This window comes from Bubalus kerabau, chromosome 18 (assembly GCF_029407905.1).
Source record: "Bubalus kerabau isolate K-KA32 ecotype Philippines breed swamp buffalo chromosome 18, PCC_UOA_SB_1v2, whole genome shotgun sequence".
NCBI classification, from domain to species: domain Eukaryota; kingdom Metazoa; phylum Chordata; class Mammalia; order Artiodactyla; family Bovidae; genus Bubalus; species Bubalus kerabau.
The window spans coordinates 35,173,431-35,200,382 of NC_073641.1; the positions used below are offsets into that span (position 1 = coordinate 35,173,431).

General features: G+C 39.9%; 1 protein-coding gene across 1 annotated transcript in view; it reads left to right on the forward strand.

Moving 5' to 3' along the window:
- Positions 1–26,952, forward strand: part of C6 (complement C6) — a 69,597-nt gene that overhangs the window by 31,274 nt on the left and 11,371 nt on the right. The window contains exons 8-15 of the mRNA XM_055554840.1: positions 2,124–2,246; positions 7,445–7,611; positions 9,013–9,238; positions 10,660–10,831; positions 11,402–11,513; positions 15,770–15,902; positions 16,827–17,015; positions 22,418–22,508. Of these exons, the coding sequence (XP_055410815.1) occupies positions 2,124–2,246; positions 7,445–7,611; positions 9,013–9,238; positions 10,660–10,831; positions 11,402–11,513; positions 15,770–15,902; positions 16,827–17,015; positions 22,418–22,508 (1,213 nt within the window). The remainder of the gene's footprint in view (positions 1–2,123; positions 2,247–7,444; positions 7,612–9,012; positions 9,239–10,659; positions 10,832–11,401; positions 11,514–15,769; positions 15,903–16,826; positions 17,016–22,417; positions 22,509–26,952) is intronic.

The window sequence follows — 26,952 nt, forward strand, 5'->3', positions numbered from 1 at the left end:
GCTCACAAGAGAGATTCGTCATTCAAATCTTGAAGGATTCCCCTGTAATCATCAGAAACTGAAATTAACGAGGTTTATAGTTCATTAATTATGCTATAGTTAATAAATTGGTCACATGCAATTTAATTTTCACTTATAAGTCATAGAAGCTAGGGACTTGCCCGGCGGTCCAGTGGTTAAGACTCTGCCTGCCAATGCAGAGGATATAAGTTTGATCTCTGGTCAGGGAGTTAAGATCCTACATGCCTCAAGGCCAGAAAATCAAACCAAAACAAAAAACCCAGAAGCAACATTCTAACAAATTCAATAAAGACTTTAAAAATGGTACACTTCAAAAAATCATTTAAAATAAATCATAGAAATCTAATGAAAGAATAAGAAAGGGTTAGGGGACCATTAAATTCCTCACACGGCCCAAACACTTGACTGACCCATTTATAAGAACAATGCCACCAGAAGAAGAATGAGTCATATTTATTCAGCCTAATCCAAACAGCCATCTTTTTTGTTAGAAATTAAAATGCCAGGTACACACGAGGGCCTCAAACCAAGACTTTTTTTACTCCCAATCTTTGATTTATCTCTTTGAATGTGTCAAACTATTGAAAGAACTACAAAGTAGGAAGCCTCATCCGCTTCTACTCAGCTTCATTCCTTGGTGAGCTGCACACTCAGGTTTATATTCTAGCATCACACACTCACGTGGTGCCTCTGGCTCTGATAACACTCTTCCCTGCCTCTTGTAACCTGCAACCCTAAGAATCAGTATTTGATAAACCACTTTGCTTTAAGGTGCTTAATAGTTCACCTAACAGCTCTATCTCTTATGTACTTGTATTTTGCAAGGCAATTTTAAACTAAACAGCAAAAAAATTGGATTCTAATTTTGGTGTTTCACGTACCAGGTCAGGTGACTTGGGAAGCTGTTTAAAAAAAAAAAAAGGAAACAGTTCTCAAACTACCCCAGAGAGGCAATACCAAGTCAGCCTCCAAACAGCCAGACCTGTTTCCCTGCCTCTGTCCCACTCAATCCCTGACATCCTCCACCAATTTTTGAAGTCCTTAAGAATAATGGGGAACACGTGTACACCCGTGGCGGATGCATATTGATGTATGGCAAAACCAATACAATATTGTAAAGTAAATAATAATAATAATAAAATAAATAAATAATAAATAATTAAAAAAAAAAAGAATAATGGACCAGCATTAGGGCAAGAAAGACTGATTCAGATACCAAAATCCTCAACAAATGAGAAAGTTTGGCAAAAGATCAGGACAATGAGGACCAAAGGTATTAGAACTGGATACTCTGAGTCTTGGAGCATGAGGGTTTTTACAAGACTTATACAACTGTGGTGTGTCATCCTGTGCAAGCAGTCCTGGGAAACTAGAAAGGTATCAAGCCCCGCTCCCACTCCTAAAGAGCCTAGGAACCAGGCAGCATCAACTTCCCTTGAAAACAACAGGGAAAACGTATCAAGTATGGGCTTGAATTAAGATAAACAGAAAGAGTGAACAGTCCCGGAGGACACTGAAGAGTTCATGAGTCAGGAAGTCAGTTTCTGAGACAAAACCAAAGGGTTTTGGAGATAGAGTGAACAGCCAAGTCAGGGAGAGGAAGCTTAGATGAGTACGGGAATGAGTGTTCAGAGAAGGAGAGGTGACCAACGAGATTTACACTTGAGGTGGTGAACAGAGGAAGAAGTGAAGCGGACTCAGTCCCCACAGGATCAGCTGTGGCCCTCAAAGAACAGTGCCCCTGACGATGGGGCACCAAACAGAGCAGGTGTTCATCTCCTGATTTGCTGTACAGGGGCAGTGGCCAACAGCGTGGGCAAGCTTAGAGGTTTACTGTGTGCAGGCAACACGGAGAGGCCAACATGATCCCCACAGGGAGGATGGCAGGGACTCATAAATGCCTCTGCTCTTCAGGATGTCCCATGGCCTGTGAAGAACCGCCTTTGTAGTAAAAGCCTTAATCATTCGAGCTCACGGGAAGCAGAGGAGCTGGATGCTGGTACAGAGTACCTGTACCTTCCCGAGTGCTCAGAGTCTCATGCGCTTCTCTGAATTCTCCAGGGTGCATTCTCAAGGTTTTTTTCTTGTCCTTTATTTCCCAGGTTTAACAAAGGAAGAAGCCAAAAACTGCATCCGGATTGAAACAAAGAAACGCTTCCTTTTTGTTAAAAAAACAAAAGTGGAACACCGGTGCACCACTAACAAACTGTCAGAGAAGTACGAAGGTAACAGCACTCTCCTAGCAGTTACCTAGTGGGTTCCGACTGGCCATAACTTAAGCACCATATCGCACTTGGCTGTAACTGCACTGCTTTTCTATTTCATTCGTTTCATTTATCTGCCTCAGAGTCCTATGTGTGGTATGGAGGGAGCAAATCAAATATTGGTGCTACTCAAAACGGGACAGGGTTAGTATTTTCTTTACCTCCTATTTAGGTTGTCTGAATGCACATTTATTGATTCTTCCTATGGGCCAAACCCAGTACTAGATGTAAAGTAAGGACGGACATGAACTAGGTCTTCCATTCAAGGAGTTTACAAAGTAAGGATATATATAGACAACCATTAAAAATACAGAAGATGTAGTACACCCATACAATGAAATACTACTCAGCCATAAAAAAGAGTGAAATAATGCCATTTGCTTCAACATGGATGGACCTAGAGATTATCATACTAAGTGAAGTCAGACAAAGACAAATAACATATGATATCATTTATATGTGGAATCTAAACTAAGATACAAATGGACTTATTTACAAAACAGAAACAGACTCATGGACATAGAAAACAAACTTATGATTATCAAATGGGAAGTGGAGGTAGGGATAAATTAGGAGTTTTGGACTAGAAGATATAAACTAGTCTATGTGTACATGTGTGCCTAGCCACTCAGTTGTATCTGACTCTTTGTGACTCAATTGACTGTAGCTCGTCTGTCCAACAGGCTCCTCTGCCCTTGGGATTCTCCAGGCAAGAATACTGGAGTGGCTTACCATTTTCTCCTCCAAGAGATCTTCCCAACTTAGGGATCGAACCTGGGTCTCCTGCATTTCAGGTGGACTCTTTATCATCTGAGCCACCGGGAAAGACCTAAACTACTATAGATAAAATAGCTAAACAACAAGGTCCTACTGCATAGCACAAGAAACTACATTCCATATCTTATACTAAACCATAATGGAAAAAACTATGAAAAAATATATATATATATTTACATATGTGTGCTCAGTTGTGTCTGATTCTTTGCAACCCCATGGACTGTAGCCCACCAGGCTCCTTTGTCCATGGAATTTTCTAGGCAAAAATACTGGAGTGGGTTGCCATTTCCTACTCCAATATTTACATATATATATTTAATATATATATAAAACAATGATTTTGTTGTACACTAGAAACTAGCACAAAATTGTATATCAACTATATTTCAATTAAAAAAAAAAAAAAGACTGGTAAGTTCTAAGAAGGGGGATTCCCAGATGGCTCAGTGGTAAAGAATCTGCCTGCCAATGCAAGAGACACAGGTTTGATCCCTCGGTCAGGAACCTCCTATGGAGAAGGAAATGACAACCCACTCCAGAATTCTTGCCTGGGAAACCTATGGACAGAGGAGCCTAGAAGGCTACAGTCCATGAGGTCGCAACGAGTCAGACGCATGCACGGAAGCTCTAAAAGTAATACATTAAAAACGCTCAGACAACCAAGTGAGAAACCTGAGTGCTACCTTTGATTTCTCCCTCCCTCTTTCTTGCCTCTACAAGCAGTAAGCAGTCATTCCTCCTTCTTAATATTTCTCCCAGTTCTCCCCAGTTCCTCATTTCCGTGCACATGCCTTCCATTCATCATTTCCAACTTGGATTACCACAGAGGTCTCCCAACTGGTCCCTTTGCCTCTGGTCTTGCCTTATGGTACACATTTTCTGTGAGAGGAATATTCTCCAAGGTAAATCTTATCATGAAACACTCAGGACTTAAACATGTCATGGCTTCACATAGCCTTGAAGATAAGTTCCTGCCTCACTTTCTGCCTAGCTAAGTTTCTGCCTCTCTTTCCTAAATAAGTCATGCTCTCGACTGTGCCTTGTCATTATAAATAACTCCTTCTCTGTGTAAAATTCTCTCATTCCCTTATTTTTTCTGACTGATGACTACTTCTGCTCAGAACAAAGGGAATCACAGAAACTCCCAAAATATGAAGCTTATATTGTCACTGGGGGACAGCCAAGGTCACCCAGTATTATAAGTAGCCAAGCTACTTATAATAATAAGTAGATAGTTTTAAGTATCAGAGGCTATTGATGGTTTACATGTGGATGCCCATGTTGAGTATAAGCAAAATGAGAGCTGATTTGATAACTACACATTTGTATTACAGCCAAAAAAAGAGCAGTACGCAATCAACCTTGTAATGTAAACCAGAGAATATACAGATTCTATACCAGTTTGTCTTGCAATAGAATAACTTAATAAGAATGAGAATTCAATAAATCAAAAGCTCAGAGTTTGAAAATATTAAGTATAAGAATTAACTGAAAAGGAAGATTTCAAAACTAAGGTACAAGGACACAAATATTGAAAAGAATCACCATTATAGTTATAAATAGACACTGCAAATTCAAGATATAATTGTCTGAAAGTAAAATTAATAAAACAAAGATCTAAAGTAATTCATAATAAATGCAGAAAAATTCAGATATTAACCATTATTAAAGAATATCTAATGGAAATAAAATGACAAATATAATTTAATATATGGGAATTAGTGTTCCTGAAATAGTGAGCCCAAGAAATGAAAGAGAAAAACTATTTTAATAAATAGTAAATATATGAACATGTCCCTGAAAGAAAGGATGAAATTTGTCTTGATTAATTGTATCAGAAATATGGGTCAAATATGCAATTTCAAGGCAAATTCTAGCTAATTAACTAAATTCAAAGATTTTTAAAATGAATTCAAGTACCTTAGCTGAAAAAATAATTTCCCTGTAGAACAACAACAAAATCTGGCTGGCGTCAGACTTATTCACAAAATGCAATGCTAAGACAAGAGAGGAATGTTCACAAACTTCTAAAACAGAAAAGAAAATGTGTTCATATGTAAACATAACAGAAAGATATCTCAAAACCTGAGAGCATTCTGGAAATGTTCATTCTTGAGTACTCAATGAATAAAAACTACTCAACTGTAAAATCCATCCAACATAGAGATGAGAAAATGTCCAAAATGAACTCGTAACAGGAAGACACTGCAAAACCAGAGACTATTGCAGTAGAATCCAAACCAAATAATCAACCCAACCATCCATCCTACCCAGCTTACACATCCCTAATATTCCTGAATTGTGTCAACTCTCCAACCCAAGTTTTTAGTGCCTGGTTTATAGAACATTGTCAACTAACATTGATCAATCACAATGACAATTTGCCTAAAAACAAAGACGTATTTATGTTGTTTACTAAAAGCACACTTAAGAATATAGATATGTCTATTTCTAACCCTGAGCTAGTTTCAAAAGATAGTCTATATAGAATAGAATTTTTCATTATCTTGCTCATCATAGCTGTCATTGAGTCTCTTAGTCAAGTTTAACTCTTCTGTCACCCCATGGACTACAGCCCACCAGGTTCCTCTGTCTATGGGGTTTTCCAGGCAAGAATACTTGAGTGGGTTGCCATTTCCTTCTCCAGGGGATCTTTCCAACCCAGGAGTCGAACCCAACTATCCTGCCTTGCAGTGTACTCTTCACCTCTGAACCACTAGGAAACCCCTGGTTCTGATATCATACCATAGTGATAATACTTCATAAATCTGCTTGAAACTTTTGATATGTTTTGAGGCAGCTTTGGTGTCAAACTCATGTTGTGACAATGAGAAGCTTGCATAAGAAAGAGAAATATCTATTCTTCCTTCTAGCTGTTTTGCTTATGTTTGCACTATAGGTATCATCTTCAGTCTGAATTTTCTTTCTGGAATCTTTTTAAGCCATTTATTCACTTGTAAGCATTCTGTTCATAGTACTTAATAGAATAATAAATAGACTTAACTCTAGTTCTTTCTTTAAGATTCCAAGCTTATCATGTATAACTCTTACCATAGTGTCATTCCACTTATGACATATATGATATCAATCTAGCAAGTCAGAATCACTGTCAATAGGTATTTGATATATTGGCAAACAATGATTTCTCTCATATTTCACAAGAAAAATAAATGCAAAAAAAAAAAAAAACACCTTCTAAAATGTTCTTCCTATATCCCTCTTAAGCAGCTCACTTTGAAAAAGACCATAGTTTTTCCATAGAGAGAGTATTTCATCCATTGTTTTAATCATCCTAGTCTCCCTCACTGCAGAATTTCTAAATAGGGGCATGGCTGAACTTTACTGAAACTCCAGAACAGACATCAAATCAATGCCATTAACTATTACCCATATCACTAACCTCTTTACCATTTCATTTTCTCATTACATTTTCTTATCACCCAGCTGGGCTTCCCAGGTGGTGTAGTGGTAAAAATCCACATGCCAATGCAAGAGCCTCAGGAAATGAGCCTCAGGTTTGATCCCTGGGTCAGGAAGATCCCCTCGAGAAGGAAATGGCAACCCACTCCAGTATTCTTGACTGGAAACTTCTATCAACAGAGGAGCCTGGCAGGCTAGAGTCCATGGGGTCGCAGAGTCAGACACAACTGAGCACGCACACACACTCATATTAAAGACACTATTAGTTAATAGGAATTGTCCTGAAAATGTATGTAAAAGATCTTTGCTATATACAGTAAATGCATTATCTCTAAAGCAACATTGTGCCAACTCCTATGTTTAATTTTTCCCTTTGGTTAGTTGTACTTTTACTCCTATCTTTAAGCTTAAAAGCATTCTATCACCTTTTTCTGTAATTGTAGTCAATTATGGCATGGTGGTCCCCTGAATGGGTGTCAGAAACCATGTGATTTATGTTATTCTGGGGCCCAAGACATATGCTTATATAAGTCAAAAGTGGGAGGTTTGGCATCAAAGAGCAGGAGGCAGAGTCCTTAGGCCTTGGATTAAGTCTGTATCCCACCCCTTCTCTCTCCTTAGTAACCACGTGTTCCAGGCCAAATTACTTCTGGCTTCAAAGTCCATGTTTATTATAACACCTACTTCTCAGGATTGTTATGAAAATTACATGAATAATGAGAGTAGAGTGCCCGACATACACGAGTTGCTTAATAAATGGTAGCTGTTAGCACTATGGTTATCATTTCTATTATTAAACTCCCTCTAGGGACAGGAGGTGTGTTCCAGAGCTTTCACTTAGCTGACTTAATGGAGCTACAAGGTTCTGCCATCTGCTCCTTTTTCCTGTGCAAATAGGCTTTACTTTCAAGTTTGAATTTGCAATAAAATTAAACAAGTCATTTTCCTGAAATACCTTGCAGGTTCCTTTATGCAGGGATCAGAGAAATCCATATCGCTGGTTCAAGGTGGGAGGAGTGCGTATGCGGCGGCTTTGGCTTGGGAGAAAGGGAGCTCGGTTCCGGAAGAGAGGGTATTTTCTGACTGGTTAGAATCAGTGAAGGAAAATCCTTCTGTGATCGACTTTGCGGTAAGATTGAAAAGCATTATGGGTAAGAGCTAAAACTGTTGTCTGGCAGCCCAAACTATGTACCACACAATTCCTTTTCCATTTTCTTCTCAGATGATAAAAGAAATGTGTTTCTTTGGTGTGCATGCACAATATACCTTTTTAAAAAACATTGAATTACACATCTCTTGTTTTTGCTGTTCGAACAAGCATTCTGTAGTTAAGCATTTAGAATTCATAGCATACATAAAATACCAAAAGAGGAAATTTGGTGCATAAAACTGCCTAAACTTGCCTAGAGTAGGGCTCTTTATCTTCCCATGTATATAATACATTTGATTTCTGTATTTTTCTTGCAATTCTTTAGTTGATGAGCACTCCTAAATCTTCATTTATAGCTCTGTGGGATATATGAGATTTTAGATCCATTTGAAATTCTGTTTCTATCACCATTGATTAAATTTACCAGTCTTATATTTGTTGTAATTACATTAAAGGGTGTTTTTTATTATGTCTGAAATACTTTGTCCACAAATCAGTCATATGCCACTTAAGCCAGTTTTGCCTGGAATATAAGCACATTTTTTAAAGCCACTGAAGGAGCTATTCTGCTCATTTCATTCAAATGAAAATAAAGGAATTCAATCATCATGAAAGTAGGATGATTTACATGCAGTGTGAAGATATTTGGAATTCTACAGGTTATGGTAGGAAAATGTGGTCCAGCCATCCATCTGGGCACTTGTGAGTCATACACTGCATAGAGAGTCATTCCTCTGGGGTTTTAAAATGTTGATGAGCCTTGATTTTTGTGTTAGCCCCCATATTTGTTATTGTAATTCTTCTATTAATTCTACCAGCAAGTTCATTTCTTTGTGTTCTCTCTCCACATTTTTTCACCTGGTTCACCAAAAGCCAATAGTATTGTCCCTGGAAAAACAAAGAACACAGACTTCACTCTTCCCAGATCTTTGTGCTTGAGTCAAACTTGTTGATGTTTCACCAAAACATTCCTGAGCTGCCTGACTCTTAGTCACTTATCTCCAGACGTTGATGCTTAATAAGTAAGATTCTCATAAGTGACACCTCATCTGAGGCTTCCTCCATAGTAGAAGCGCAGGGAAAGTAAACTCTAAGTACATTACACTTGCTGTACTTTAAGGACAGTGGAAGCCAGCTAATCTTGAAGACTGCTGCTCTACCCAGGATAGAAGGGAAGAAGCTCCCTGCCCTCCCCTTCCCTCATGGAGAGGGCTTTTCTCTACTGGTTCAATAGACAGATATGCCGTATTCTACAATAATCTCTTTGAAGCATACGATTGCCCAGGTCTTGCCTCTGATTCCATGAGAACTGGGTGGTGATGTCAACATGTGCCAAAGAGGTAACTCTAACTAGAGCTTCCCCCTCCCATCTGCTCTTAGCTTGCTCCCATCACGGACCTGGTCAGAAACATCCCCTGTGCAGTGACAAGACGGAACAACCTCAGGAGAGCTTTTCAAGAGTATGCAGCCAAGTTTGACCCTTGCCAGTGTGCTCGATGCCCTAACAATGGCCGCCCCGTGCTCTCAGGGACCGAATGTCTGTGTGTTTGCCAGAGCGGCACCTATGGCGAGAACTGTGAGAGACGGTCCCCGGATTACAAATCTAGTAAGTGTCAGTAACTTACTAGGGGGCAGGAAGCTTTCCCCTCCCCAAGGTATTCTGCGTTGGTTGATGAAAACAGCAAAACAAACAAAACTTGTCCTTGCAATTTCCACCTTATGCAAATTCACAAGGAAATTAGGCCTGGAGAAAATTAGACTCAAAAGTCAAACAGTTTGATGTCAATCTCAGCTGTAACCTATCAGCTGTGTGACCTTGGAAAAGTCACCAAACCTCTCTGTGCCTCAATCTGTTTTCCATAAAATGTGGATAAGGCCACTATACACTCGAAAGCTATATATGTGTGTTTATGTAGTTGGGCTTCCCAGGTGGTGCTAGTGGTAAAGAACCCACCTGGCAATGCAGGAGACATAAGAGAAGTAGGTTTGATCCTTGAGTCAGAAAAATCCCCTGGAGAAGGAAATGGCAACCCACTCCAGTATTCTTGCCTGGAGAATCCCATGGACAGAGGAGCCTGATGGGCTACAGTCCATCAGGTCACACAGAATCAGACACAACTGAAGTGACTAAACAACAACAACATATGAATATGAAATAAACAGCACAATGCCTATAACATAAGGTAAATAAAATTTAAAAACATACTATAAAGTAAACTATATGATACTGATGTTATGAGTCTCTTATGCATTATAATGTAGAATAAGGATGGCTTGTAATAAGGGACAAATTAAGCCACAATCAAAATTTTCATACTGGACTAAGATATATTCATAGCTACCTCTAATCCTCTTTAGAAAGAGGATGTGTCATGGGAGTAAGAATATAGTCTCTTACCTTTAGAAATGTATTTTAATATATATATATTAGATAGATATATATACTTTTCAGAAGATGTTAATATGTATACATTGCTGCTAAGTCACTTCAGTCGTGTCCGACTCTGTGCGATCCCATAGACGGCAGCCCACCAGGCTCCCCCGTCCCTGAGATTCTCCAGGCAAGAACACTGGAGTGGGTTGCCATTTCCTTCTCCAATGCGTGAAAGTGAAAAGTGAAAGTGAAGTCACTCAGTAGTGTCCGACCCTCAGCGACCCCATGGACTACAGCCTACCAGGCTCCTCCGTCCATGGGATTTTCCAGGCAAGAGTACTGGAGTGGGGTGCCACTGCCTTCTCCATGTATACATAGATGTATGCATATATGTACTGTGTGACACACTGCTGATAGTTGAAAATTATTCAGAGCTGTTGCCATTTGATTCTCCCTGTGGGAACAGGAAAGTAAAGACAGATGATGTATCAGCCACTTTACACAGAGAATTTCTTCTAATCCTGACAACAAGTCTATGATATGCTGCAAAGGATCCCCCAGCTAAAATGCAAGGCAACCAAGTTGGCCTGGCTTCAAAGCCCCAGTTCTCTGGGCTGCACTGAGATCGGTGGGTGGATGTCCCTGTCTTCCAGATGCTGTGGACGGGAACTGGGGCTGCTGGTCCTCCTGGAGCTCGTGTGATGCTACTTATAGGAGATCGAGAACTCGCGAATGCAACAACCCTGCCCCTCAGCAAGGAGGAAAACGCTGTGAGGGGGAGAGGCGGCAAGAGGAGCACTGCACGTTCTCCATAATGCAGAACGAGTAAGGATGGGAAGACGGGCACCGGAGAGAGTGGGCAGCCCCCATCCCCGCTGCTAGAGACTTGCAATATTTATTTTCTTATTGCTAAGTGAAGAAATACTTAGAATTTTACCTATTCCAACATATCAGTGAGGTGTTAGATATGCTACTACCCCTTTTCCTCTCTAATATTTTCTCTCTTTTTTATCTATTTTATATATATATATATATATATAGGCTTCCCAGGTGGTGCTAGTGGCAAAGAACCCACCTGCCAATGCAGGAGACATAAGAGACACAGGTTCTATCTCTGGGTCAGGAAGATTCCCTGGAGGAGGTCGTGGCAACCGACCCCAGTATTCTTGCCTGGGAAATCCCATGAACAGAGGAACATGGTGGGCTACAGTCCATGGGGTTGCAAAGAGTCAGACACAATTAAAGCAACTTAGCATGCTCTAAAGTATATATATACACACACATACATACATAATGTGTATATATATATATATGCATCCATATATGTGTATACATAGACATTTAAGTATGTGTACATATTTATTTTATTGTGCACATCTTTTTTTCCCCTTCTAGTGGACAACCATGCATCAGTGATGATGAGGACATGAAAGAAACTGATCTCCCTGAATTAGAATCAGATTCAGGGTGTCCTCAACCAGTCCCTCCAGAAAATGGATTTATTCGGGTAAGCATCCTGACCTTCACTTTAGGTTTGGAATCCTAAAAGGAGAACTTAGGAAGCATGCATTTTCTTTTATGTGGAGTTATTTTTTTCTTAGTTTAATAACCTATTGACTTAAAAGGTAAAAAAGGTAATATTTAGAAAGGCTCCACCACTTCCCCTCTTGAATTCCCTGAAGACGTCCTCATACCTAGTTGTTAGACCAAAGGATGGCAGGGTCTTTTGTGCTCCTTGGCACTAACTCGTGTGCTGATGACATATTTATGTGAGTGGAGAATGGATTGGATGACTTCTCTGCTGCTGCTGCTGCTGCTGCTAAGTTGCTTCAGTCGTGTCCGACTCTGTGCGACCCCATAGACGGCACCCCACCAGGCTCCCCTGTCCCTGGGATTCTCAAGGCAAGAATACTGGAGTGGGTTACCATTACCTTCTCCGGATGACTTCTCTAAGAGTCTACAAATAAGATCTGACTGTTTATTTCTGAATCTGAACAAACTAACCCCCTATCTAAGGCACATTATCAGGGAAACAAACTAGTTTGACTATAACATAGGCAGTGTTGAGCCTATAATGATTTATTAGGCTAAATACCTATAGAACTCTTGGGCAATCAAAGTTTTATTACCTTTTATCTTTTTTCTTTAAACCACTGTATGTTTCTATGATTAAAAATAATTTCTTTGTTAGACAGTTCTGTGACTTTAGATATAAATTTTCAGGAGATACATAATACTTAAATTGATCACAGGAGACATGTGCCTTAATCAATTTTACATTTTTAAAAGAAATTTTACCTTTCTTAAACCCAATAAAGCCTTTAATCTGTTTCCAACTGTGTCATATTTATGATTAAAGAGCAATAACCTTCGATTGTCCAAAGCCAGCAAATAAATAGCCACAGAACACTGTCTGCACTAATATATCTTCCCTGTTCATTCATCTTCTGTTCATGTATAAGGTGCTAGGCCTAGAGGTGTGAAGGGGGAGAAATATTTTGGAGTGGAGTAATGTCTTTGGCCACCTCATGTGAAGAGCTGAATCATGAGAAAAGACCCTGATGCTGGAAAAGATTGAAGGCAGGAGGAGGAGAGGATGGCATCACCACCTCGATGGACATGAGTTTGAGCAAGCTCCAGGAGCTGGTGATGGACAGGGAAGCCTGGCGTGCTGCAGTCCACGGGGTCACAAAGAGTCGGACATGACTGAGTGACTGAACTGAACTGAACGTTTATTAGTCCTTACTGGAGAACCAGAGATTCTCAAACTCCAAAGTCTTGAGCAAGGCCCAGAAACTTCCATAACAAGCAAGATCTCGTGTAATACTGGTGCTGCTAGTTGGGGGAGCCACACTTGGGGAACAAATCCTTTAGGACAGGGATCAGCAAACTATACCCAAGGGCCAAATCTAGTCTGCCCTCTGTTTTTCTTTTTCTTTTCTTTTTCAGTATTTATTTAGTCATGTTTGGCTGTGCTGAGTCTTTGTTGCTGCTCCATTTTTTTCTCTAGTTGCAGCAAGCAGGGCTTACCCTTCCTTCTCATTGCCATGGTGTCTCTTGTTGAGATACAAGCTCTAGAGTGAGCAGGTTTCAGTAGTTGTGGCTTCCAGGCTTTAGAGCTCAGGCTCAATAGCTGTGGTGCACAGGCTTAGTTGCTCCAAGGCATGTGGGATCTTCCTGGACCAGGGGTCGAAACGTGTCCCTTGCATTGGCAGGTGGATTCTTTACCACTGAGCCACCAGAGAGGCCCTTTTCTTCCTTTTTCAAGTGAAGTTTTTTGGAACACAACTACATTCCTTTGTTTACATAATGACTATGACTTTTTTGTGCAACAGTGGCAGAAGGTGACAGACGCTACCTGGCCTGTCGTTGACTCTCAAGGCCCTTTACAGAAATAGTTTGCCAATCCTTGCCCTTTCCAACATTATCCTCAAAATTACACTTTGTCACATCCAGATTTCTAAATAATTTTTAATCTGTTTGCGTCAGTTGCTTACATAAAGTGTTAAAATGATTGACGTTCTAATTTTAAAAACACACAAAAGGTTTAAACAGTGATTCATTATTCTAATGACTGTTCACAAAATTAGAATATGTGTTTCCATTTCTACGAATAAGTTCACTCCTTGTTTCAATTTACTCTTTATTAAAGGCCTAATTCCTACCTAACAATAGTTTTTGCTCAAAAGTAAGACAATTTTGACTTTCCTAATGAGCACCTTCTAGAATTCCAAGTAGCAAAATGCCCCTTTTATGGAGTCAAAGGCAGATACGCCTCATTCCAGGCTACACAATCGTGCCACTGCACGTGAAGGTATCTGTTTAGTGACCAAAGGCACTTACCCCAGAGGCGAGTGACAGCGACTCTGGGTAAGGCCCTTGCTAAGTCGGTCTAGCAGGTGTGTTGACCAAAGCTTGATGGCTGCAGCATATACTTATAGGTAATAGCTTCATAAGAGAAATGAAGCAGAAGCTTGTGACAATAACTTATTTCAGAATGATTGTGAGGGAAAATGTGCAGCCTTTGAATAAAATACCCAGATCATTAATACTAGTCATCATGCCATTCCCCTTGGAAACACAGCCATGTCCGTAATAACCAATGATGGGATACTCTTTTTGTATTCAGAAAATTAATCATCTTCTGGGAGACAAGTTGAATCACATGGCCACGTAGTAACAAAGGTTGATAATTGAACTTTCACGTCCCTCAAAATTCCCATCTTCAGTTCTCAGAGAATAACTTCCTAGTCAGTCCTTTGTACTTGCCTCCCATTCAGTAAGGAGAGACCGTTACATTACTGTCTTCCTAAAAAGGAGAGTGTTTTTCATTTTATTCAGCATAGTTATCAAGCCCTGTGTAAGGCTCAGATGGTAAAGAATCTGCTTCCAATGCAGGAGACCAGGGTTTGATCCCTGGGTCAGGAAGATATCCTGGAGAAAGGAATGGCAACTTACACCAGTATTCTTGCCTGGAGAATCCCATAGACAGAGGGGCTTGGCGGGCTAGACTCCATGGCGTTGCAAAGAATCGGTCTCAACTGAGTGACTGACACATGAAGATTTGTGAGGCAGAGATCTGGTAGAAGAAATACCACTCAGGCATAGGTGTGGGGCTGATAAATGTGATAAACATAAAATAGAGCTTATACAAGCTTAAGCCTAGGGGTGGGGCTGATAAATGTGATCAACATAAAATAGAACTTTGTGCAAGTTTCTCTCCAAAACCGAAAGGATGATACATGTGATGAAACTGGTAAATGAAAGAGACTTCCCACACAGGAAATTCTACTTGAGCTGGGTCTCGGGACAATGGAAGAGACAAGATGTTGAGGATAGAGGAAACAACTAATAAAGATATGGAGGCATGAAAGAGACTATTATGTGCAAAGAATGGTAGATGCCTAGATGCTTTTGTTTTCCTAGAGCATAGGTTCTATGGGAGGAAATGGCAAGAGGTGAGGATGGGGAAGTGGGTTAAGTTTCATATTCCAAGTTAAGAATATAAAACCCACATTATCTTAAAATCTTTTCATGAACTCCCACATGCCAATAATTGCACTTTATTTATACATTAACTGGGAAAATATGTAATGCCCAATAGGTTATTAGGAACACTTTCCAATGATTTGTAGTCAATTTGTTACCATAGCAATTGCATATATTTGCTGCATATGTAGAATACATTACTTATTCAGTTTATAGCCACTACAGGATAGTATATAGTTTTCTTATTCTTGCAATAGTAAGCCAACACATATACAGAGGGGAGTAAGTTATTAAGTAAATATATATATATATATATATATATATATATATATATATATAGTAATCAATTTAAAGTAGCAATATGGAAGAAGGATTAGAAGAGGGACTAGTTAGTTGTTAGATAGGTAGATAGTTGTGGTGAGTGAAGTTGCTCAGTCGTGTCCGACTCTTTGCGACCCTGTGGACTGTAGCCCACCAGGCTCCTCTGTCCATGGGATTCTCCAGGCAAGAATACTGGAGTGGTTTGCCATTTCCTTCTCCAGGGGATCTCCCTGATCCAGGGATCGAGTTGAAGAGATAATATGTACTGTGAGCAAAGGCAGTGATGATGGCAAAGGAAAGGAGTGAACTCTGAGAGATATTTGAAAGTATAAATTTAGCAGACTCTGAGTAGATACAGGAATGAAGGAAAAGAAAAGATCTAGGAGAGCCCTGAGGTGTTTGAAGATACCATTCATCACATTAGTAATGCGCTGATTTTGGTTTTAATTCTAGAATGAAAAGAAACAGTACTCAGTTGGAGAAGAAGTTGAAATTTTATGCTTTACTGGATTCAAAGCTGTTGGATACCAGTACTTCAGATGCTTACCAGACAGGAGCTGGAGGCAAGGAGACGTGGAATGCCAACGTGAGAACTGGGCAGACCCTCTATGTGACTCTGCTAAAGAATGAACGTGCCCAAAATAAATAAAGCAAAGTCACACCCTTAGATTAGTACATTTTACCATTTTTCAGTAACTCTGGTGAAAAGATTTACTGAAACAGAAAATAGGATTCGTCTGCTAAAGTTAGATTTCAAACTGTCTTCATATTTTAGTTCTCGCCCCTGCGTGTTAGCCGGACTGTGAGGCTTGTGCTTAAAAAGAAATTGGGGAATTTTGCTAACTGCATCCAACCACCGACATCAGCCTGGCCCAGTGTACCAAGAGATGCAAGCTTGGTACAGGGAAATGATGCTTAACTTGGTCCCAGGGAAATGATGCTTAACTCTTATGTGTCAGAGAGAGCATATCATGTGAAATGCGGTTTTCTCCTTGGAGCACATTGGCATGCTTTGCTGGAAAAGAGAGCAAGGGTCTGTAGGCTCCACACATACCCATGCTTCATCAGAGGCAAAATGTGATTCAAACAAGGTTCAGATGGGGACTCCAAAGAGTTATTATTGAATACCATGACACAAAGTTGAAATCAGTATCAATTAGAACATTCTGCCTCTGTGTCACCCATAGTACAGCCACCTGCTTTTGGGAAAACTCACTGGGGAGAAGAGTGAAAAAGATTATTTCTTGAAAATGTCCCAGTGATGTAGTGAAAGTTACGAGTATCTGAAATCGTTTCCGTAGCAAGTTCTTCCATTAATGGAACTAAAGGCAGTTTCTCGGTGGAAGCCCAGGATCCTCAACCCCCCGTTTTTCTGCTCAAAAGGCAGCATTAACACTGAACCAATGTGGTCAAACACATTAAAATCACTTCTTGGAATGCACAAAATCTGCCTGTATCCCTTGAGTGTTCTGCTCCACCAAAAGCATCTGAAATGTTTTTCTCTCTGCAGGGACAGAGTGCCTCAAGCCAATAGTGCCAGAAGGACTGACGCTGTCACCATTTCAGACATTATATAAAATTGGTGACTCCATTAAGCTAACCTGTCCCAGAGGTTTGGTTGTCAATGGGCCATCGAGGTACACATGCAGTGGGGATTCCTGGACACCACCCATTTCGGACTCACTCAGCTGTGAAAAAGGTAACAGCTCAGGATCCTGGGGTCTGCTAGGGTGGTGTCCTTTGAGATTATCTGTGTAGCATCCACAGAGATGCTGTTGCTTATGATGGGCTGAGTTGTATTTCACCTTGTATCGATGACGAGCTCAGGCAACACATAAGTAGCTATTGGTCAAGTGGATACTTTCAAATCTTGGAGAGTGAGATCAATTTTATTTTCCAATCTAATACTTCAATATTTTGATAGAGCACAAGTGCTCTCATATAACAAGATCAGAATTGAGAGTTAACTGAAATTTTAGCTCAAGTGGAGAGTGACAAAAAAAATAATACACACTGCTTTTTAATTAATTAAATATTTTATTTTAACTTATTTGCTTGTTTGGTGAGTTGCTTCAGTCCTGTCTGACTTTTTGCAACTCCCTGGACCGTAGCCCACCAGGCTCCTCCATCCATGGGGAGATGCAAGAAGACTGGAGTGGGTTGCCATTTCCTCCTCCAGGGATCTTCTCGACCCAGGGATCATACCCACATCTCCTACAGTCCCTGCATTGCACGTGGATTCTTTACTGCTGAGGTACTGGGAGCCTATTATTTTTAATTTAGAAGATAGAAATATGCAAATATTTCCCAATTTTCTAACATAGGACCAACCTCTTATTTCCTAAAGGGTCTCCCGATTTGAGTTCCAAGATTTCTTTCTTGAATAAAACAAATACCTAATTCATCTTTTGCTATCCCATATCAATTTCTCTAAAAAAAATAAGTTTTTAAACTCCAAGTAGGGCACCTCTTTAAAAAACACCTCTGCTTAAGTCCCTTTCCCTGATTCTGATGTCATTGAGCTAGGAGGGCCAGTATTTGTGTTTATATAAAAACTTTCCGAGTTAATCTGGATACAGCCAAAGTTGAGAATTACTGTTTTGAAGAGAGTTGAAGGCTTAAAGGCAACTTTTGCAGCAAATTTGACTAGAAAATGCTTTAACATTTTTATATGTATTGTTTTCCTTAATCTTTTACAGTAGTTTCATCCACAATTAATTCAGAAAAACATTTTTGCAAACCATTTTAAATTACTCAATGTTTTTGACTTAGTTTTTATAAAAATAATTTTTCTCCTTCATTTTATCAGTTGATATATTTATCAACTTATATGTCAGTTTGATATGTTATGTAAGTTGATATATTTAATCAACTTACACAATTACAATAGGAATTGGCATAAACAGACTTGGAAACAAATAAAACTGACTCTTGGTAAGTCTATAACTGGACTAGTGAATGCTGAAGATTGAAGCTGTGAAAGAGAGGAACATATAAACCCGGAAGTTCAGTTTCTGACAGGCAGCTGGCAGGAGGGGCTGAGAACTCCCATTAGTCTGGCGTGTTGGTTACTTGGAGGAAAAGGAAGGGAGCTTCCTCTGTTTCATATCTTCCAAATTTCTCAACATGCTTGTTCAAGTTATGTCTCATTTTTAATCAGAGAATCCTGGAGGGTTTATCTGAGCTCAGATATGATTGGGCCTATTTTGCCTATGAAAAAACTAAAGGCAAAGAGAGGTTAAATTAGACCCAAAACCAGACAGTTTGGGTCGAACAAGCAGCTCTGCTAATTCCTCAAGCTCTCTGCTACCTTGTTTTCTTTATCCTGTTCTGTGCTTTTATAATGTCTGAAGGAAAAGGGGAAACTTAATCTCTTACATGGGTTTCCCTGGTGGCTCAGACGGTAAGGAATCTGCCTGCAATGCAAGAGACCTGGGTTCAGTCCCTGGGTTGGGAAAATCCCCTGGAGAAGGAAATGGCAGCCCACTCCAGTATTCTTGCCTGGAGAATCCCATGGACAGAGGAGCCTGGTGGGCAACAGTCCATGGAGTCACAAAGAGTTGAACACAACTGAGTGACTTTCACTTTTCAACTGTTATATAACCTTAAAACTATTGATGAAGAGATCATATGGAAATCTGTGAGAACTTCAGGTTGGTATTGTGGCTTAGCTTCACTTGATTCTTGATCATACACATCAGAGAGATAAATGTGTTTGGGGACCACACAGTTTACAAAATTAAGATTCTCTGGGCATCTTAGGTAGATCCTTCTCTTTATACAAATAACAGCATATGTATACACATACACACACCCCTCCATGTTTTTAAAAGAAATTGCAATTATAATTCAAACTGAGAGATAATGAAATGCTCTACATCGAGATAAAAGAAAGAAATACTCCATCTCATCTACTTTCTCTCTGACAACGTTGGCAGAAAGATCAATGAAAGGAGTCACAGAAAAAGAAAGTCATCAATAAAACTGAACCTCTTTCCTCTCAATGTGGCAGGAGATGTGTGATATAGAGGTGTCCAGGTCATTGGTTGACCAGAAAGACTTTTAATTCTTTTAATGTGAAAAAGAATTTTGCTTCCTGAAGAAATGAGATGCCGTACACCTCCCCTGTCATTTTTATCCCTTCCTCTAAGAAATTAACACCTCCAAAGATCCCCTTGCCCTCATCACTCTTTAAAGATTGCAATGTTTTCATTTCCAGGTTGCTCACAAATTGTGCAGGGCAGAAAGTATGAGCAGCTGAGGACCAGTTCTGGCTTCCACCTGACACTTAGTGAGGGAGCAAAGAGTCCTTGTATGTGTTCACTGATGACGTCAAACTGGTAGGCAGGGAGCAAAGCTCTGTGTGCTTGAAAACTGATGCTCTTTGGAAATGTATAACTTAGAGTCCCTCCTTGACCTGAGGAAGTGTGGATTTATTTACAAAAGCCAAAGAGGCATAGCCACACAAGACACCAAAGAAAAACAAACCCATGTCAATGGAAATCTTAGTATCTGAGAACTTAGCAGCAGTTATATAGGTCTCCATGTTCATGAAAGCTCTGAGCCAAATTTCACCAGATAGAATGAGGGTCCTAAAAGAGGAGAATAGTAGGGAATGGAAATGCATAGCAGCAAAGAAGAAAATGTACCAATTTTTAAAATCTTTATTTTTGCCTCTAACATAAACCTGTTTCCCTACCAAACCTCCTGCCTGATGTACCTTTCTACTTCCCTCCTTTGTCAGTTACTTGCTTCAGAGGCCACTGTGACCATATGGATGCCAGATTAATCAAATCCAGTCTAGGGACGTGTGTTTCATCCAGGAGGCTCAGGATGTCAGCTCCATATTTAATTCAAAACTAAAGCTTCTTTGGGTGAGCCTCAACATAAGCGAAGATAACCAAGATTTCCCCTTCCATATAATATACCTACTGCAACGCAGATATATAATTCGCATGGAATGTGGAAGACCTGGTTTCGATCCCTGGGTTGGGAAGTTCCCCTGGAGGAGGGCAAGGCAACCCACTCCAGTATTCTGGAGAATCCTCATGGACAGAGGAGACTGTAGGCTACAGTCCATGGAGTCACAAAGAGCTGGACATGACTGAGCAACTAAACACAGCATTCAGCACATAATATACCCGTGTTCTTCATTCTACTTTAATCTCTCTTCCTCATATTCAGTATTCAATTGCTCATCTTAGCACAAGCATCATTTCCTGATAAATCTTCCTTACCTTTCTCAGTTTCTGTTTTTTGCTGATATGGTCTCCTGAAATCATATTTCTTCCAAATATCTATCTCAGCTTTTAATTATAAACTCATCACTATGATTATTTGATTAATGTCTCTTTTTCCACTATTGCTTAGATTCATGGAAAAAGAGGATAACTGCTGTCTTCATTTTTCTACTTCTTTTTTCCCACCATCACATCCTAGTACCTAGAATATCGGGCAGGGATAAATAGCTACATTTGGGAGCTGTCCATTTCTCCACTGATTATTCGTATAAGAAAGGTCTGGCTTTTCATTATCCCCTAAAATCCATTTGCACAATTGTTGACACTGATATCCATATTGCTAAAATTAATGGACAATATTTCGGTCCTCATCTGCTTTGGTCTCTCAGCAACATTCGACAGAGCTGACCTTCTTCTGCAGATGCATTCTTTCCCTGCTTCCAACACACAATGCCATCTCGTTTAGCTTCTACCTCAATGATCCCTCCGTAGGCTAATAACAAATTTAAATCTTTCCCACAGACTTCTCCACTGAGCTTTAGGCCTGAGTATCCAAATTTCTATACATCTGTTTTGTTTGGCTGTCTTAAAGAGATCACAGATTCAGCATTTGCAGAGAGGAATTCCTGAGTCATCACCCTTGCCTCCCTACCACTATCTTTTTCTAATATTTACTATTTCAGTTTAGGCACCAACATCTATTCTCTTATGCAAACCAGAAATCTAAGAATTATACTTGACATTTCTCATAACCTACCCACAATATGCAATCTCATGCATTTTACATGCTTGAAATGTCTCAGGTTCACCCACTTCTCTCCATTTCCACCTCTGGCACTTTGATCCAAATGACCATTCTCTTTCACCCAAACTACTATAGTGAAAGTGAAAGTTGCTCAGTCATGTCAGATTCTTTTCGACCCCATGGACTGTACAGTCCATGGAATTCCCCAGGCCAGAATACTGGAGTGGGTAGCCTTTTCCCTTCTCCAGAGGATCTTCCCAATAATAACCTCATAAATCGTCTACTGTCTTGACCTCCATGCCTCTCCAAATGCATTCTCTACACAGAAGCCAGAATTAAATTCTTTTCCAAATCCAGACCTGATTTTGTCGCATCACCCCCTGCTAAAACCTATCAGAGATTTACCACTGCTTATGAAATAAGACAAAAATCCTTCAAAAGCCCTTTATGACCCTACACAGTTCACCGCACAGCCATCTCTCTGGCCATTTCTTGTTGCTTGCCCTTGTTTCCCCGGCTTTCTTTCAATTCCAAGAAAGTCAAATGTTCTCTGTCTTTTGAGCACTTTCATGTCTGCTATTTCCTTTGCCTCCATCATACTCCCTGTTCTCTTCCCATTTTACCGTTCATAACCTTCCTAGCTACATCAATTTTCTTGATTATATGCTTTCTCTTTAATAGCACTAATAACAGCAGAAATTCTATGTGTAGAGTGTGTTTGTTTGATTAATGTCTGTCTGCCCACAAGACTAGAATTTCTGAGAGCAAGGGATCTGGGTCAAATTTTGCTCAACTCACTATCCTCAGAATCGATCACAGTGCTGGTAAATCATAGTCGTTCGATAAATATTTGAAAAAACGAACAAAAATTTCACCAGTTGCATTTTCTTGAACTTAATAGCAGTTTTAGGTTGGAAACGTGACAGCTCACAAGGGCTAGAAAGGGCTTTTCAGATGGACTATTTCATAACAACAGATGTGAAAAAGCTAAAATGAGTGCTCTAACTCTAGGAGATAAGTGAGAACATTTCACCATAGCCTTTTCTCCTAAATTCAAACTTACCACTTGAAATCCATGCTGTGAACTGTTCTTTTCTTCATTTTCTTTTGTTTCAGATGTCCTGACAGGCTTAAGGGGTCACTGTCAACCAGGACAAAAACAGTTGGGATCTGAATGCATTTGCATGTCTCCAGAAGAAGACTGTGGGTAAGAGATACTCTCTGGACTGACCTTAGGAACTGAGAAAACCAGTCTAGTGTAACCAACTTCATGAAGGAGCCGGGCTTCTTAAAGCATGAATACAAAGCATATTAATTTTTAATATAACTGATACCCCCTGTGCTCTGTTGAATTCTTCCTTCCCCACTGAGTAGCAAGCATTCTTAATTATCTCTCAGCCTTGTTCCCTAAGTTTGCATAGCTTTTGTACTAAAACAGTTTCATTCTGGTGATAAAGACATTTCTATCCTGTTTAAAGCATCAGACACAATTATCTCAAAGCCTTCTTCTCCCCACTAAGTATAGGGGCAAAGTTGTGACTCCAAGAGGTTAGAGTAGAGAAAGAGGTGTGAGCATGGACTTCACACACACATGAACACACACATACACACACATCTCTTTGTTAGTTTATCCTTTCACATGTTGGCAGAGAGCATAAAGAAAAATGATATATCCTGATATGGCTGCCATGACTCTCTGTTGTTATCATTGCCTTTTTCTACATAAACAAACCCAGGAGTGTTGAGAGTGCTTATTAATGTCAGGACTACATTCATGGGAGTAAAATCCAAAGTAAGACTCGCTTAAGGAAAATTTTGTTTCTCTATCTTACAAAATAAATTCATGGGGAAGGCAGTCTAGGGATGGTCTGGTGATTCTTTTCTTTCAGATAGAACTGGAGCTCCTTCCTGCTGTCTGTTCTGCTGTGCTTTTTTTTAATCTAATATTCATACTTTATTTTTTATTGAGGTATAGCTGATACTTTATTTCTTTTTATTAAAGTTGTCTATTCTGACATTCTTGAAGTTATACCATGGTCCAAGATTTCTCTGCTGGATTACAATAGAAGGAAGACCAGAAATGGACACATGCTCTCTTTTTAAGAAGAGTTCCTGGGGGATTCATCATGGCTTCCATTTCACTACTCTTTTCTTGTTCACATGGCCATGTGGCCCTGCAAGGGAGGCAATGAAATGCCTAGAATCAAAATCATTGGCTAGAAGCAAAAGCATTTTTTCAATAAAATTCTGTTCAGTTCAGTTCAGTTCAGTCGCTTAGTCATGTCCGACACTTTGTGACCCCATGGACCACGGCACAACAGGCCTCCCTGTCCATCACCAACTCCCAGAATTTACTCAAACTCATGTCCATCGAGTCGGTGATGCCATCCAACCATCTCATCCTCTGACGTCCCCTTCTCCTCCTGCCCTCAATCTTTCCCAGCATCAGGGTCTTTTCCAGTGAGCCAGCTGTTCGCATCAGGTGGCCAAAGTATTGGAGTTTCAGCTTCAGCATCAGTCCTTCCAATGAACACCCAGGACTGATCTCCTTTAGGATGGACTGGTTGGATCTCTTTGCAGTCCAAGGGACTCTCGAGAGTCTTCTCCAACACCACAGTTCAAAAGCATCAATTCTTTGGCACTCAGCTTTCTTTATACACCAACTCTCACATCCATACATGATTATTGGAAAAACCATAGCCTTGATTAGATGGACCTTTGTTGGCTAAGTAATGTATCTGCTTTTTAATATGCTGTCTAGGTTGGTCATAACTTTCCTTCCAAGGAGTAAGCGTCTTTTAATTTCATGGCTGCAGTCACCATCTGCAGTGAGTTTGGAGCCCCCCAAAATAAAGTCAGCCACTGTTTCCACTGTTTCCCCATCTATTTGCCATGAAATGATGGGACCAGATGCCATGATCTTCGTTTTCTGAATGTTGAGCTTTAAGCCAACTTTTTCACTCTCTTCTTTCACCTTCAAGAGGCTCTTTAGTTCTTCTTCACTTTCTGCCATAAAGGTGGTGTCATCTGCATATCTGAGGTTATTGATATTTCTCCTGGCAATCTTGATTCCAGCTTGTGGTTCATCCAGCCCAGCGTTTCTCATGATGTACTCTGCATGGAAGTTAAATAAGCAGGGTGACAATATACAGCCTTGATGTACTCCTTTTCCTATTTGGAACCAGTCTGTTGTTCCATGTCCAGTTCTAACTGTTGCTTCCTGACCTGCATACAGATTTCTCAAGAGGCAGGTCAGGTGGTCTGGTATTCCCAACTCTTTCAGAATTTTCCACAGATATTGTGATCCACACAGTCAAAGGCTTTGGCATAGTCAATAAAGCAGAAATAGATGTTTTTCTGGAACTCTCTTGCTTTTTCCATGATCCAGGGAATGTTGGCAATTTGATCTTGGTTCCTCTGCCTTTTCTAAAACCAGCTTGAACATCTGGAATTTCACAGTTCACGTATTGCTGAAGCCTGGCTTGGAGAATTTTGAGTATGACTTTATTAGAGTACTAGATGAGTGCAATTGTGCGGTGTTTAAGCATTCTTTGGCATTTCCTTTCTTTGGGATTGGAATGAAAACTGACCTTTTCTAGTTCTGTGGCCACTGCTGAGTTTTCCAAATTTGCTGGCATATTGAGTGTAGCACTTTCACAGCATCATCTTTTAAGATTTGAAATAGCTCAACTGGAATTCCTCACCTCCCCTAGCTTTGTTCGTAGTGATGCTTCCTAAGGCCCACTTGACTTCACATTCCAGGATGTCTGACTCTAGGTGAGTAATCACACCATCGTGATTATCTGGGTCATGAAGATGTTTTTTGTACATTTCTTCTGTGTATTCTTGCCACCTCTTCTTAATATCTTCTGCTTCTGTTACGTCCATACTATTTCTGTCCTTTATTGAGCCCATCTTTGCATGAAAGTTTCCCTTGGAATCTCTAATCATCTTAAAGAGATCTCTAGTCTTTGCCATTCTATTATTTTCTTCTATTTCTTTGCACTGATCACTGAGGAAGACTTTCTTATCTCTACTTGTTATTCTTTGGAACTCTGCCTTCAAATGGGTTTATCTTTCCTTCTCTCCTTTGCTTTTTGCTTCTCTTTTCACAGCTATTTGTAAGGCCTCCTCAGACAGCCATTTTGCTTTTTTGCATTTCTTTTTCTTGGGGGTGGTCTTGATCCCTGTCTCCTGTACAATGTCACGAACCTCCATCCATAGTTCATTAGGCATTCTGTCTATCAAATCTAGTCCCTTAAATCTATTTCTCACTTCCACTGTATAATCATGAGGGATTTGATTTAGGTCATACCTGAATGGTCTATGATTTTCCCTACTTCTTCAATTTAAGACTGAATTTGGTAATAAGGAGCTCATGATCTGAGCCACAGTCAGCTCCTGGTCTTATTTTTGCTGACTGTATAGAGCTTCTCTATACATCTGTTTGCATCTTTGGCTGCAAAGAATATAATCAATCTGATTTCAGTGTTGGCCATCTGGTGATGTCCATGTGTAGAGGCTTCTCTTGTGTTGTTGGAAGAGGATGTTTGCTATGACCAGTGCGTTCTCTTGGCAAAACTTTATTAGCCTTTGCCCTGCTTCATTCTGTACTCCAAGGCCAAATTTGCCTGTTACTCCAGGTGTTTCCTGACTTCCTACTTTTGCATTCCAGTCCCCTATAATGAAAAGGACATCTTTTTGGGGTGTTAATTCTAAAAGGTCTAGTAGGTCTTCATAGAACTGTTCAACTTCAGCTTCTTCAGCATTACTGGTCCAGGCATAGACTTGGATTACCGTGAATTGAATGGTTTGCCATAGAAATGAACAGAGATCATTCTGTCGTTTTTGAGATTGTATCCAAGTACTGCATTTTGGACTCTTTTGTTGACCATGATGGCTACTCCATTTCTTCTAAGGGATTCCTGCTGACACTAGTAGATATAATGGTCATCTGAGTTAAATTCACCCATTCCAGTCCATTTTAGTTTGCTGATTCCTTTAGAATGTCAACATTCGCTCTTGCCATCTCCTGTTTGACCACTTCCAATTTGCCTTGATTCATGGACCTAACATTCCAGGTTCCTATGCAGTATTGCTCTTTACAGCATCAGATCTTGCTTCTATCACCAGTCACATCCACAACTGGGTGTTGTTTTTGCTTTGGCTCCTTCCCTTCATTCTTTCTGGAGTTACTTCTCCACTGATCTCCAGTAGCATATTGCACCCCTATCTTTTAAGTGTCCTATCTTTTTGCCTTTTCATACTGTTCATGAGGTTCTTAAGGCTATAGTACTGAAGTGATTTGCCATTCCTTTCTCCAGTGGACCACATTTTGTCAAAACTCTCCACCATGACCTGTCTGTCTTGGGTGGTCCTACATGGTGAATAAAATTAGAGTTAAGTTACTGAGGAAGAGAATGAATAAATGGTGAAATAGGAAGTCAACAGACTGTGTCCAGTTGTGATATTTCACTTTTTATATATTTTAAACAATGCAGGCTGTTCTAGGACAATTTTCATCTTTATTTTTTATTTTTTTAATATAAATTTATTTATTTTAACTGGAGGCTAATTACTTTACAATATTGTATTGGTTTTGCCATACATCAACATGAATCTGCCACGGGTGTACACGTGTTCCCCATCCT